This window comes from Pseudophryne corroboree, chromosome 1, assembly GCF_028390025.1.
Source record: "Pseudophryne corroboree isolate aPseCor3 chromosome 1, aPseCor3.hap2, whole genome shotgun sequence".
Lineage (NCBI taxonomy): Eukaryota > Metazoa > Chordata > Amphibia > Anura > Myobatrachidae > Pseudophryne > Pseudophryne corroboree.
In genome coordinates, this window is record NC_086444.1 from 383,746,592 (window position 1) to 383,761,278 (window position 14,687).

At 40.6% G+C, this 14,687-nt stretch overlaps 1 protein-coding gene across 2 annotated transcripts in view; it reads left to right on the top strand.

Annotated features, from left to right (window-relative positions):
• Nucleotides 1-13,788, top strand: part of SLC7A4 (solute carrier family 7 member 4) — a 98,971-nt gene extending 85,183 nt beyond the window's left edge. For both annotated transcript variants that reach the window (XM_063913165.1, XM_063913166.1), the window contains exon 5: nt 5,012-13,788. In XM_063913165.1, coding sequence (XP_063769235.1) covers nt 5,012-5,208 — 197 coding nt within the window. In that variant the 3' untranslated portion in view covers nt 5,209-13,788. The remainder of the gene's footprint in view (nt 1-5,011) is intronic.
• Nucleotides 13,789-14,687: the final 899 nt, after the last annotated feature.

The window sequence follows — 14,687 nt, forward strand, 5'->3', positions numbered from 1 at the left end:
CTTTTGTATATTTAGCCATACCTAAGCCAAATTAGTGAAAACATGTACCCTCGCTGGCTCATTTTGTCTGTCACACTTCAGGCAAGGTGCCCCGCTTTGCTACCGCTGGTTACTATTCCCAATCGTAGTCCATGAGAGTGGTTAATGATGAAAAAGTTAATGAAACGATATCAAAAAATAAACCTTGCGTCGACCATTGTCGTGACCTTTTGAACCTGTCGACCTTTAGCACTGTTAGCCTTTCATCTGTTGACCTTTAGTACCTGTTAACCTAATGCATGTAGACCTATTGACTTTCGATCTATCATCCGAAACCCGAAATTCACATTCATCCTAATAGGGAAACTAATAAAAAGGGAGATTATGGGAGGCAAGTTAATTGAATTCTTATTTAATCTGCTTTGTTTTCACCTAAAAGTTTTAATATATAATTAATATATAATTAGCCCTGACCAGAGGCATAGCGTGGAGACATGACACCTGGAGCAGGGTCATGTCACGGCACCCCCACCCACCACTACACATACATACATACATACACACACACACACACACACACACACACACACACACACACACACACACACACACACACACACACACACACACACACACATATTTAGGCACAGACATACATAAACACACAAATACATTATGCACAGATAAATACACACACATGAACACACAAATATACACACACAGATATACACATATACACACAGACATACATAAACACACACATATACTCACACATACTGTATACAAAGATATATATATATATACACAAACACACATACATGTATACACATTAGCACACAGACATATACACCCACATTTACACACAAACACAGACATATACACATAAACACACAGTATACACATCCATATATACACAGTAATTCCCACCAAGAGGCCAGCAGCAGAGCAGCTCCTCGTTCCAGCCTGGAGGGGCAGAGCTTCTATGTGATTGACAGGCTGGACCTCAGTGGGTAGATGGAAAGGACTGAGGAAAGGGAAGGGGTGGCCACCACACTGCCTGCATGTTCCAGATCACTGAATGCAGATCCCTGACTGCCAGGAAAGTTCTTCTGACAAGCCTTCAAACCTCCCCTCTTCCCTAACAACACACCGCACTGCACTGGACTCTCTGCACTGCAATCAGTGACATGGAACATGCAGGCAGTGTGATGGCCACCCCTTCCCTCTCTACTAGTCATCTCCTCCTACCCCTGCCCGAGATCCCGGCTCTCAGCTGTGCAGTGAGCCGGCGCCTTCTGTCCCCAGCATCGTCTGGAGCTCGCGCTCCACTTGTTCCACCCTCCCTACGCCCCTGGCATTGACTAACAGGTAATTTGCTGAAATCGGAATGGGGGCTGCTCTATGACATGTAGGGGCTATCTAGATAGTGATTGGTTTTGTAGAATGTAAACAATAGTGCAGACCTATGTAATCACAGGAGCTTTATTAGTGTCAAAAAGCAAGTTTTCAGTGAAGACTCGCAAAAGATGGACTTGCTGCTGCAGAGGTACCTGGTGCAAGCTGGCAGAGACTTGCAGAGCAGAAAAGCCATCAGAAGTGATGCCTGCTTGGAAACATCTGAAGTTAATGATTGGACCTTAACTGTGTTATAAGGTTGTGACTTTTACAGAAATGTTTTGACTAGTACGGTGTATAGTTTTAATTTAATTTTCAAACATATATTAGTCACTTGATAATACCACAAAGTTCTTTTAAGATCAGAGTTGCAATCCGTAACTAGTCAGAATGAATTTCCTTTTAACAAGATATTTGCTGGAGCAAAGCTCCCTTGAGTGATGCAGATGGCCCATAAGTGTCTCTAGTATTCCCAGTTTTGGAGTGTTGCCTAATTGCAAAAAGATAAGGTTTTAATTCAGAATATATCAATGTGTCTCTACAAGGGTTGTTGTGACAGCTGTAATAAGGAAATGTTCTACGCCTATTTTTTTTACCCACGTATGGGATACAGTTAGCACAGGGGAAATATCTACTGCATCATAAGTGATTCAGATATTCTCTTTTATCGAACGCCATATAAATAAGAATCTAAGGCTAGAGATATACCTCTGATAGCACCCTATGATCAGCTGCCAGCTACTTGTCTCCTCTCTCTGTAACAGCTGGCCTATTAAGTAACCAGACAAACTAGCTGTTCATTGCGGTGCTATCCTCAGACTGTCGGACAAAGATGTGATACTGCTGATTTATCCTTAGGAATAAAAGCTATACCTTAAACACACCTTAAATACACTTTAACATGGAGCCGCTACTGCCGCTGTACCTAATACACACTCTACGTACTTTGTCCGCTATTAGCGTACAAAGTCCCGTACTGTGCACGGACTTAGCGTACAAATGCCGTGCTGACGGTACAAAGTACTCACAGCGCGTACACACCCAGAGATACACTTTAAACCTTTTACAGCAATGCAATGCAATGATAATACACTTTAAACCTTAGCAGGGCAATGAAGACACGACACCAGATTGTAATTAAACCGCTGGGTTCCAAAACCACAGCGTATTATTGCTGAAAGGGGGTTACAATACAAATAATACAATACAATATAACAGAGTAAATGGCTACATTCATTGGTACATACATGAGTGAATTCGCTTGCGCTTCCCGGTCCGGTCCTCCGTTATCTGATAGATAACGTTGTGAGTCTTGTGTCTGACCAGGCCTGCAGCAGGCTCTCTTTATACACTTCTTCCAAAAAGCAATACAATAGATTCTGTAATCCCTTTGTCCATTGGACACAGGGATGCACATTTACAGTACAGGAGAGGTCATAGGTCGGTTTGAATAGGTGGGCGATGTCTGATCCAACTGCTCATGTGGGTGGTCTCCTCTGGATTCCCGCCGCATACATAATGTACAGTAAATACAGTTTATAGCTATATTCTGCTCCTGCACATAACTATCCACAGGAACATGCGATCTTCCTCAAACTAACACCGGAATGTTACCCTTAAAATACCCTTCAGCTGGATACCAAACACCAACTTATAACCTTGTTCTGTCCCCTCCTATTCTGTAAAGGTGAATCCCTTTGTTATGTTACCATTTAAACTGCTGTTACTTTCTGATGTGGTGCAGGGGGACTATGTGTACATTGTGCACTATTTGGATTAAATATGTAATGTGTTTTGATAGCCTTCCATGCGTCCACAAACTCTACCGTAAATACCCATACCACGCGCTAATGCGCAGGACCGCGGGAGCAACCATACGCAAATTGCGAATATGTGCACGCACGACAGAACAAGTACACGCGCAGAGGCCATCTGTGTGTAGTTTGTACGTGATGTGTGTACTGCAATATTTTTCGACTTTGACTGATGCATCTCACAACCTCTGTCCATCTGTAGCTAGACGGCACAGCAGCTCGCTACGTAGTGCTACCAGTCTTTACTGTGCCAGCAGATATAGGAAGAGCGAAGACAATTGGCTAACAACTGGGATCAGAAGCGACCAAGTCTAAGACTCTCTAACTAATATAACCTAATAATTTATCCCTTAAACCTAGTCCGCTAAGTTGTAAGTTAGTGAATTGACTGTGGATATAGATGTAGCCGATAGCTTCACTTCGGTGACGTGACATGGTCTTAGGGTTATCCTGGCTATATTTTCTCTCTTCCTATTTTACTTGTTTTATCAATGATCACTTTAGAGTAAATTTAATAAGCTGGGAGTTTTTTTAGAACTGGTGATGTTGCCCATAGCAACCAATCAGATTCTATCTATTATCTTCTAGAAGCAGCTGGATAAATGTTAAGTAGAATCTGGTTGCTATGAGCAGCATCACCAGGTCTAGAAAGAAAACTCCCACCATAGTAAATAAACACCCTATGGCCACAAATCGTAAACTCTGTAGAAGCAAAACATTATTATGACCATTCTTGCTTGGCCTGTAGTACACTGGAAAATCCTTCAGTTAAGAACTATTGTTTTTATTTAATATATTGTAACCCTGGTGTTATTGTTGTTACCTGTTCATAGTGAAAGCATAGTTGCAATGATCTATAGCCAGGGGCGGATCCAGAAGAAAATGAAAGGGGGGGCACCATGATAGGGGAACGGTAATAGTTATATTTACATGCACCTAAGGCACGCGTGCTCCCAGATAAGAGGAGTGGTATCACAGGGGGCATGGCCTCACAGAATACGCCATAAGGTAATGATTGGCTGTAGGAGCGCATCCTGGTTTATTGCCAATGTTTCACCCTGATGAAAAGGCTGATTGGGCCTTGAAATGTTGGTCACCTGTTCCACTAGTTATGGGAGCCTGGAATGCACACCAGCACAATATAATTATTATAGTTTTTAGTTGGTGGTGGCAGGTGCAGCATACCTTGTTTTGGGCAATGCAGTGAGACTCAGACTACAGGACATGAACTGCCCATCTTTGATTAGCAGAAGCAGCCAGCTGGACCTCCAACAAGCAGCATAAGACATCTGCAGGACAGCCCTGTCACAATCACACGGGCTGCCTTCTCAAAGCTGAGCTGAGTTTGACTGCACCTAGCATAGTGGTAAAGGAAGTGGAGGAGGAAGTGCTTGGAAACTGTGCGGTGCAGTGAGGGCTAATGAAGCCTTCTGCGCCATCATAAATAACAGTCTTACTCGATGCTGGCATTTGAACCCCGCGCCTGGGCTGGACTCTGACTGGCTGGCAGTGGGTGAGGTAGGTTGCAGTGTGAGCAAGGGGAGCCCATTGGATACCACACGGACTTGCTGTTAGAGCAGCGGCAGGTCCTAGTGCCTGCCGGCTCTTTTATCAAATCTGACTGACAGAAATAGCAGTAGTGCTGCTGCTGTTCCCCCTGGATCCGCCTATGTCCATAGCCACCCCAGGGAAGAACCTTTGCACTATATATATTGTAATAGTTAAAAAAGTTATTTTAACAATCGCAACTTAATTAAAAGTGGAATATATTTTGTTTGAAACTCAGAATAGGTTCCCATTACTATCTTTGCTTTCCTTTGCAGGTCTCATTGTTTATTTTGGTTATGGCATCTGGCACAGCAAAGAAAACTTGCGTGGACCAAAGAGTCACGGCGTCACTGCGCGTTATGTAGTATTCCCAAACAGCTGTCTAGAAGAGACTGTGCAGCAGATCCAGCCCAACATCCAGGATGCCATGGGAAGGGCTGAGATGACAGATGAAGAAATCATAAAGAGATGATAGTTAAAGGGTCCATTTAGGTATAGTGAAGCCTATATGTTAGGAAAGTCTTATGTTGTACTTTTTTCCTTCGCTAGAAGGATATGCCATTTGCACTGAAATGTTAAAAAAAAAAATCACATGAAAATCACAAGTCTAAAGATACTTTCAGAAAAGCATAAGGAGCATAAGCACTGTACAAACTCCGGGTTCTGTTTCCTTCTGAAATCTGGAGCAATGATTAATACAGTACGTACATCTAAGTTCCTGTGACTATACTTAGCCTTACAGAATGTCACTGAATTACATAGTGCATACATTATGTTCTACCAGTAATTTATATATAACAAACTCCTCCAAATTTATTGCATGGCTGGACCTCCAGAAATGAGGGATACTAGTATTTTATCATCGGTTGAAAAACCTTTTTCAGTAGAATAATACAGAATATATTTATGTAGTTAGCTGGCAAGTGTAGGATTTTTATAGAACTGTTAATATTGTATGTACTGTATATACTGAACACATAATATATCTAGCAAGTGTTATGTAAGTACAGTAGTACTACCAATCTCAAAGACCCTCAAGCCAGCCTAAACTTCTTGGCCTAGAAGGTTCACTCTGAACCTTGGTCACCCCTCTATATGTTTGACTATGTAATAAAACTAAAAAAATTCAAGGACAAATATATTGGCTTTCTAAATATTGGGGTATTATCTTGCTGATTCAGAATGGTGTGTAATGCTGGTTATATGTACGGTAATACCTGTACATCTTGCTGAGATATTGCTGAAATCTAGCATTCGGATTAGTGTTGGAGCTTTTGTGGCATGAAATTGACTGTGATGCAGATGAAAATCCAATTACAGGAAATTCAGTCATTATGGGCATTTTGGTAAATGCAGACAGATGACGACTGCAGATTTCTTCAATTGAATGGCCAATATATTGTGGGCACGTCGCCTGGTGTGTACCCCTGATACGTCTGTTATCGACATCGTCCACAGATATATCACGTCGGCCCTGCAGCACAGCCGATGGCCAATATATCAGCGCATCGTGCTGTGTGTATGTACACTTGCTGCAGAGGTCGCCAGTGATTGACATCACAACTGGCCGGGCAGATGTAAATGCCAGCCCAGTTGTGATATCAGGCCGACTATCTGTAAGTTTACTGTACACCCACTTACTGATCGTCACATAGGCCGGACGGACAGCTGATCCGTCGGCCTAGTATGTACCCAGTTTAAAAGACCATTGACAAGGCAGAAGCAAATCCACCACGTAGCTCAGGGGGTGCCAGGATTAGCCCAGGCTTGTTTTAAGTAAGTGTATTGACCATGGCTCTAAAAAAAACTCTTTAATGGCGCTAATATAGTTGTTTGTTCTATTTATTTTTTTGTTTTAGCAAATGTTTTTGAATCGGAAAGATAAGGTAATTTTATCTCCCCTTTACTCTGAAACTAAAACATTGAGGGGCTGATTTATCAACAAGTTTTATCATACGCAACAAGTGTTTAAAACTCATTGTGTACGATAAAACTTGATAAATCAGCCCCTCGGTTTGTTATAGGAGTGTTTGCCATATAATATACAGGCTCAGAAGTTCTCTGTTGTTTGGACTTTATTGTAAATCATAATATTCTGGATACAGGAGGTCATGCATGTTTGATAGCACAATTATGAGGATATTTGGTATAGCACAACATGTTGTGGATTTCACAAGAATTTATTTATATGATGTTTGTGTTTAAAACTTATTATAAAACCTGTACTTCCCCTATTTTAGGTTAAGTTTTACAGTCCTTGTTTAACCCATCTATAACCTAAATGTTAGACCTCTGTATAACAATGCATGCAAGTAAAACTTCAGACACTGTACATTTGCGATCCACCTAATGATTTCAGGTACACATATAAGTGTAAAAGAACCAACCGAAATCTGGCTGCAGCCATTGTGTCACACACACACCAGTGTGTTTGTGGTTATTAAATGACCATTAATAACGTGCTGGAGATACTAGTTCTCATCCCAGTATTCACCTTCAATGCATCTTACTGGTCTGTTTTCTGAAGCTTAAATCAAGCTATATAAAAATCCTATGGTAATTACTTATAAACCTGTAGTATGTGTACTCCAAGGGGTACCTCATAGATTCAAGTGTTAATTCAGTTTCTGAAATTTAACTCTTAAAAACGTTAAATGTATTAGTAATGAAAGGTACTTAAAAAAATAATAAAAAACATACGTAAATTTAATTTAGGTAGAACTTACCTATATTTATAGTATTTTGAATAGATATGCACACATTAAGGATACTTAGATACAATAAAACACTTAGGGGGGTCCTTGGTAACATATACTATCGCATAGGGACGTGCGGTGAGCTAAATGGGTCAGGAGGCACTAGCTAGTACCAGAGCCAGATTTACACACAATATATGAGCCCAAGGGTTCATGTCAGCATTTTATACAGGTTCAGTAGTATATACTGCTGGAAATTTGGTGAGTTTTGATCAGAGATGTGCAGAAAAGGAAGACAGGGAAGGCGCTGCCTCACCTGTCGGAGACATTTTTTACTCCAGAGTTTTGACTATAAAAATGATCAGAATAATACAAAGAAGATATTTCTAATATATTATTTGTATTTTTCATATACTTTATATAGTCAAAACTCTGGCTTTTATGTTGGTATTACAGGAAAGGCTCTGCCTCGCCTCACCGCACGTCACTGCTATCGCACATGCTGGGTTTTTATAAAAATGTATTCATTTTCATAATAATAATAGAAATTCCTGAAATACTATTGTTAGTGTGTACTTGGTATATGTAAGTACATTTGAAACTAGGTTGGTCACTTAATGCAATTTAAGTGGTCTGTACGAAGATAATGATATATGGGGAAGATGTATCAACCTTGGAGAGAGAGAAAAGTGCCAACCAATCCACTTCTGTTGTTCCACAAATACAGCCTGCAAAATTGCAGTTAGAAGCTGATTGGATGGTACTTTATCTCCCTCCACTTTAACTCTCTCCAAGGTTTGATAAATCTCCTCCCTCTGTCGTAAGAATTGTTAGTGCAATATCAAACATTGCACAAAATCAGGGGTTCTGTTTTATTTCAGATACCCTGGGGTATACAGCACATCAATACATAATTCAGTACTTATTGTTCTACGCAAAAAAAATTTTTTTACAGTGTTTAGATGTGTTGCAAGCTTTGGCTAACATGTAATGTACAGTTATCTATCTTAGTTACTGATTTGCTGAGCCTGACATTACTTTGATATAAATTTTTATACAATTATGCGCTTACAGTATGCAGAGTTGATCACAAAACGGGTATAAGTACACACCAATGTAGAACATGTCCACCCATAAAGTAAGCAGAGCCACACCTTCTGGATGTGTCCAGCAACTGATTCGCAGCACATGCAGCTGATTTACACCAAGTACTCATCCGCGTGTATTTTCACCAAAAAATCCACCACCTACCAGGCTTGTGTGCATGGCTCTGCAGATCTGGATGAACCACATTTCTGTGAACATGTCTTTACTGTACTCATTTTGCATTTGCACAGCCATCCCCATCCTCATTCCACTTCTCCAGTTTTAGAATGGCACAAGTGCCAGATACTTGATAATCTCCATTGGTGCATATGTGTGCATTTTATTGGTCAAACACAGTGTGAATTTGTGATAGCAGGTTCTAAGTGTTTTGTTGCTTTTGCCGTTTATCAGCAGGAGTAAAATATTGTAAGAAAAAATATTAAATATAAAACTACTAGAGTATTTACATCCAACAATTTAAATGTGCTCCACGTACTGGGTACTCGCACATATAGCTCATCAGTCATACTGAAGTGCTGGCTTGGCGCACACAAATAATATGTTTGCCTACTTGAGTACTTCTCCAGTTATTGGTTTTTAGATTTACCTTTTGATTTTGGCTAGATGTTTTTTTGTGTTTAAGTGTTCCCTGACCTAGTCATTCTGCCTGACGTTCGTTCTTGCTTTTTACCTGGTTCCCCATTCACCTTGCATGTGTCGTAGCAGCCCTGACAACAGACTGCGTAACGATTCCTCCATCACTGACCATAAAGTGTCCTTTGGTTTTGCAGTTTGCCATATCCCTGTAATTATTCATCAGCTGCCTACTGGAGCTAGTTCAGGGTGTGTAACATGAGGGATTGAGTGATAACTTCTGTGCATCTTTGATGGGCTTCTAGTGAATACGGTATACCGCAGGTTTTATTTCATATACGTTTTTTATGCCAAGCAGAAGCAACAGAATTGCGCAAAAGGAACAATTAAACATATCCTCTAAAAAAAAGTTACTGAGTTTACTCCCATCACACCGTGGTGTTTGCAGCTATTGGGGCCCATACATCTGCAATTAATTGGGGCAATTCCCCATTCTGCCTTTGTGTGGTTTGGTGGATCGGCAAAATCCAACATGTTGGACAATTTTGAATCGCAGCTTCTGACCAGATTGGATTTAGCAAATCAGGGCTTTTTAACATGCAGTACTTTGCCGATCCCCAAGAAATCGCAGATCATCGGAGTTCACCGATTGGCATTGGGGAATTGCGCTTAGATGTATGGCCCGCATAACACAGTAGACAATGGGGTTCATTATGAGTTGATCGCTCGCAAGCTACTTTTTGCAGCGATGTGATCAGGTAGTCGCCGCCTATAGGGGAGTGTATTTTCGCTTTGCAAGTGTGCGAACGCTTGTGCAGCTGAGCTCTGCAAAAAACATTTTGTGCAGTTTCTGAGTAGGTCTGAACTTACTCAGCCCTTGCGATCACTTCAGCCTGTCTGGTCCCGGAATTGACGTCAGACACCCGCCCTGCAAACGCTTGGACATGCCTGTGGTTTTCCAAACACTCCCAGAAAATGGTCAGTTGACACCCACAAACGCCCTCTTCCTGTCAATCTCCTTGCGATCGGCCGTGCGAATTGATTCTTCGTTAAATTCATCGCTCAGCAACGATCCGCTTTGTACCCGTACGATGCACCTGCGCATTGCAGTGCATGCGCAGTAGTGACCTGATCACTGCGCTGCGAAAAACAGCAGTGCGCGAACAGGTTGGAATGACCCCCAATACCAGATAATGACCGCTTTCAAGAAAGTGATGACTGGGCTAGTTGCAAAATTTTTCATTTTGGAATTGTCATGAATTATTCTGGTGCTGTTGATATATGCGGAGCCTTTCCTGTTATGAAGGCAGGCATTTGCAGTGTTTTTTCCAAGTATAGAAAATATTCTAGTAAAAAGGAATATGCTCTTTAAGGTTGCCCATAACTTTCAGTAGCAAATAAAGAAGGAATACAGAACAGTTACTTCTCCTTTTAAGAATATTTATGTTTGGTTTTGTTTGAAAGTGTACGTGCACATAGCATTAATCAGACAATAGACTATTAATCGATGTTTACCTAGAACCATTATTGTCATTTGTAGGTCAGTTAAGGTTTGTAAGAAAGATGTCCAAGCCAGAATGAGGCAATTATTTCTAATAAAGTTGGGGAAATCACTACATGTTTGTGAAACCTGCTTGCTAAGTAAGGATATGGAGCATGGTGTCTTACTTTGTTCATGTTATAAAATTGGTGAGTGAGCGGAAAATCACAGGAATACACTGGCGTGCTCCACTGCACTGACAAGATTAGCTGTAATGGTGAGACAACTGTTTGTCTGTGTAACCTGTAGTTCAAATTGCCAATATGACACTTAATAACGTACTTTTACATTGTTTGGCTATTAATATTGTGTTCTTAATAGTTTATAGTGATTGAGTGTTTTGGCTTATTACATAATTCTCAGCAATATTATCCAGCCCTACAGAACAGCATGTGAAGTTCTGTTACTGGCACTAGAGGTCATTTCTTAATCTTCTGGATAAATACATTGGGCAATGTCCAGTTACCCGCGGTCGATGACCGTGGGTAATTGTTTCCCCAGGGGCTATCCTGTTAGACTTGATGTGGCGTGCTCCTCCCCCCAATCCAGCACCAATAGAGCAGTACCAATTGATACTTTTTATAGTGCCCGCCAATTAACTAAAAAATTTATTAATTGTCGGGCCGCACCATGGGATGTGAGAGCATGGGGACACAGAGGTTTAAGGGGGCCTGCTTCAGGGGTGGTTTAAGAGAGGAGAAGGCCCGTGTGCAGACACCGTCTGCCCCCTTCTCTCTGGCAGCACAGTAGACTCTGGCTTTGTGCCAGTGATTTGGATGTGAAAACACTAGCAATATTTTTAATAATTTGCCCATTAGTGACTTGGATACTCCTGAAATGAGTCACTTTATAATTTAAGAATTTTCTGTTGAACTAAGGATTGGAGCATTACTTATTATGTGTATACTTTATGGCAGTGTTTCCAAACTGGCTCCTCAAGGAGCACAGTTCATGTTTCCAGGTCTGCCGGCAGGTGTACTGTGTATCACCAGCTGGCATATTTCAAGTAGGTGTAGGCCAGCACATGTTGGTTCCCACTAAACTGTGGTCTATATCAGACCAGCATTAATAGTGACTGTAGTAGTTGTTGAGACAATCACTGTTTGGTGAACATGTCTATTCCGAATACAATAGGCCGGCAGTGCTCCCAAGAGTTAGAAAGAATATTTATACTGGAAATAATACTCAGAACATCACCAGAACATTTGTGCATTGGTGTTCTACTACAAGTTGGTATTAAAAGCTTTCTTAATATCTATTTTAATTAAGATGTTTTCTTGTGAAGCTGAATTATTTACTTTTAATATTTATAGCTGCGGTACCAGCATGGTTGCAGAATACTTACGGTTGTCACTATAAAATGGTTGTATTGGAGCGGGTAGGTGAAGGCTGCAGAGGCAAACGCAGGATTTACACTGATTGCAGTTGCAGTATGTGCTGAGATGGTCTCTGAAAAAAACAATCAGTCCATCATGGAGGGGTTTCTGGGTACTCGGAACCCCCTCATACCCTGCGTGTGCCTCTGGGCTGCGGGAAGATTGGTCAGAATCTTCATGCTCTTAATGCAGCTTTTTATTGGTTTTCCCCTTCACGCATTGCCTAAGCAAATCACAGAAAAAAACAGTGCATGGTATCAGGAGGGGAGGAAACAAGTAACTGCATCCATGGTATTGTAGTTTTAAAGATCTAAACTCTGGACAAGGGTTTAAGGAACTACATAAGAAAGAAAGAAAGAAAGAAAGAAAGAAAGAAAGAAAGAAAGAAAGAAAGAAAGAAAGAAAGAAAGAAAGAAAAAAAGAAAGAAAGAGAAAAAATAGCATGATAAATGTTATAACATCAGGCATGGGCTTACTGCAGCTAGGTGTCCTCGTTTTCTGTTCTTCCACTATATGCTACTGCGTCACTTCTGCCATTGAGGTCCCTGGCCCCAACCTCTACCATGTAACATCTTTATAAAAGAAAGATCAGTAAAATGCATCTGTCAGCATTTAATAATGGTCACATTAACACTAAGGGGTTTATTAACTAAGCGCATTAGCCGCTGCTTGTCTGCGTGTTTATGCACCAAAAACAAGCAATATTTTGAATAACAAAATACTGGGTGAATTTTTTTTAATTTGGGGCTTAAAGATACCGGCAACTGGAGACTTTAACAAGCTGCCACTTAGTAAATAGTGTGGACCTACTTAATAAATATTGCAGACCTAGGTCTAAGTTGGAAAGCATATATGTAAACAAAGATGGTAAAATGATTAAACAAGGAGCAGCTGCCTCTTCTGAAATTCTTAGGCATAGACCTATTTTGCCTTATTACAAATCTGGACCTGTTGTGTAAGAATCAAAAGGTATAAGAAAAAGTATGTCTTTATGTGCAGATATCTTGTTTATTTTGCACACTGCTGATCACCATTGTACAGTAATACCTATGTACATTTAGCCTTTTACAACACTCCAGCCTTTTGAAATTTTGTAAATATTCATATTTATTTGGAAGTAAATCACTTTAATAAAGCTTATAAATAAGTCGAGGCTGGTTATGCTCAGAGAGCACATATCACTATAAAGTATAGTTACATTGATTGTTATTTACAGTATGTCTAAGCCTCTTTTAGTTTCTATTGTAACAGAAGAAATGAGGAAATGTTATTATTTAAAGGGTTATCCATTCTTTCTGTTACTAAGTGGGACCAAACCTGTTTACCATGTACATTTCCTTTTCAGCAAGCATCCACTAAAACTATCATTATTTTAGTTTTTTTCAATCTGCTGTTTGTGTTATTACTGCACATATAACCTATATTGAAACTGGTAAAGTACTGTTCTTTATGAAGCACTGTTCTAGTTGGCTTTGAAACACTGTCCAAGGAACTTGTGAGCTCTGATCATGTGATTACAAGCCAACGTTCAGAAAATCATGTGGCTGTTTAATTGTATTATTAGTGCTTCTGGCAACTTTACTACAACAACAAAATATTGTATTTTTGTATTAATGTATTTTAACTTTATCTGGAAAAAAGTGCTTACTACAAATGCTATTTTACAATTAATTTGGCTTTTTTTCCTGTTTGCTATTCTTGTACAGTGATGTATTTACTTAATGAATAAAACAGTTAATAAATGTTTAGTGAAGCAAAAATCTGGCATTGAGTGTATTCAAATGTAATTGTTTCCGATATTGTGGTTGCATATATTTACAGCTCAGATTAGGTTTTAAAGGTTTTTGTGAAAAAGAAATCCGAGTTAGTATGTAATAAAAAAAAAAAAAATCAAATTGCTGAGGTGCAGAAAATAAAGTTTGTATGATTTTATAGCAATGTATCAAGCAACTTGTTGTTAATGTGTATATAAAGAGGCAGCACTGAAACTACACCATTTGGAGTACTTTTAATAACACCTGGTCATTGTCGTACTCTTCTAATGTATAAATAATACTAAATATTCATTTCATCATTTAATGATGTAAGAGTTAGAGGGGTATATTCAATTGAAGTCGAAAGCTGCCGTCTGTCGAAAAGACATCAGTTTTCGACTTTTTTAGGTCGGAAGAGGTTCCGACCTATTCAATATAACCCCAAATTATTCCACAAGTCGAGGAATTCGACTTGTCGAAAAGCACGTGGATCGGTGGAATAGCTGCTGATCCATGTGCTTGTGTCGAAAACGGAACCAAAACAGACAGGTTTTGGCCCCCTTTTCGACCATCTCAATTCGACTTTAAAAAAAGTCGAAGTGAGATGAGTGACCTGAGACCGGGAGAGCCACAGGCAGAGCAGCGCCGGAGGATGTCACAGCCACCGCTCACAGCAGCGTCCACCTGGCTCCAGCAAGCGATACCTTGCTTGCTAAAGCCAGGTGGACACTGCCGTGAGCGGAGGCTATGATGCGGGGTCGGGGAGAGGCAGAGAGACGGGGGGGGGGGGGGGGAGACGGGTAGAGCTGCGGGCAGACGGGGGAGAGCGGCGCTACAGCAGTGGTTATATAGCCACTGCTGCAGCGCTGCTCTCCCCCGTCTGCCCACGGCTCTCCCCAGTCTCC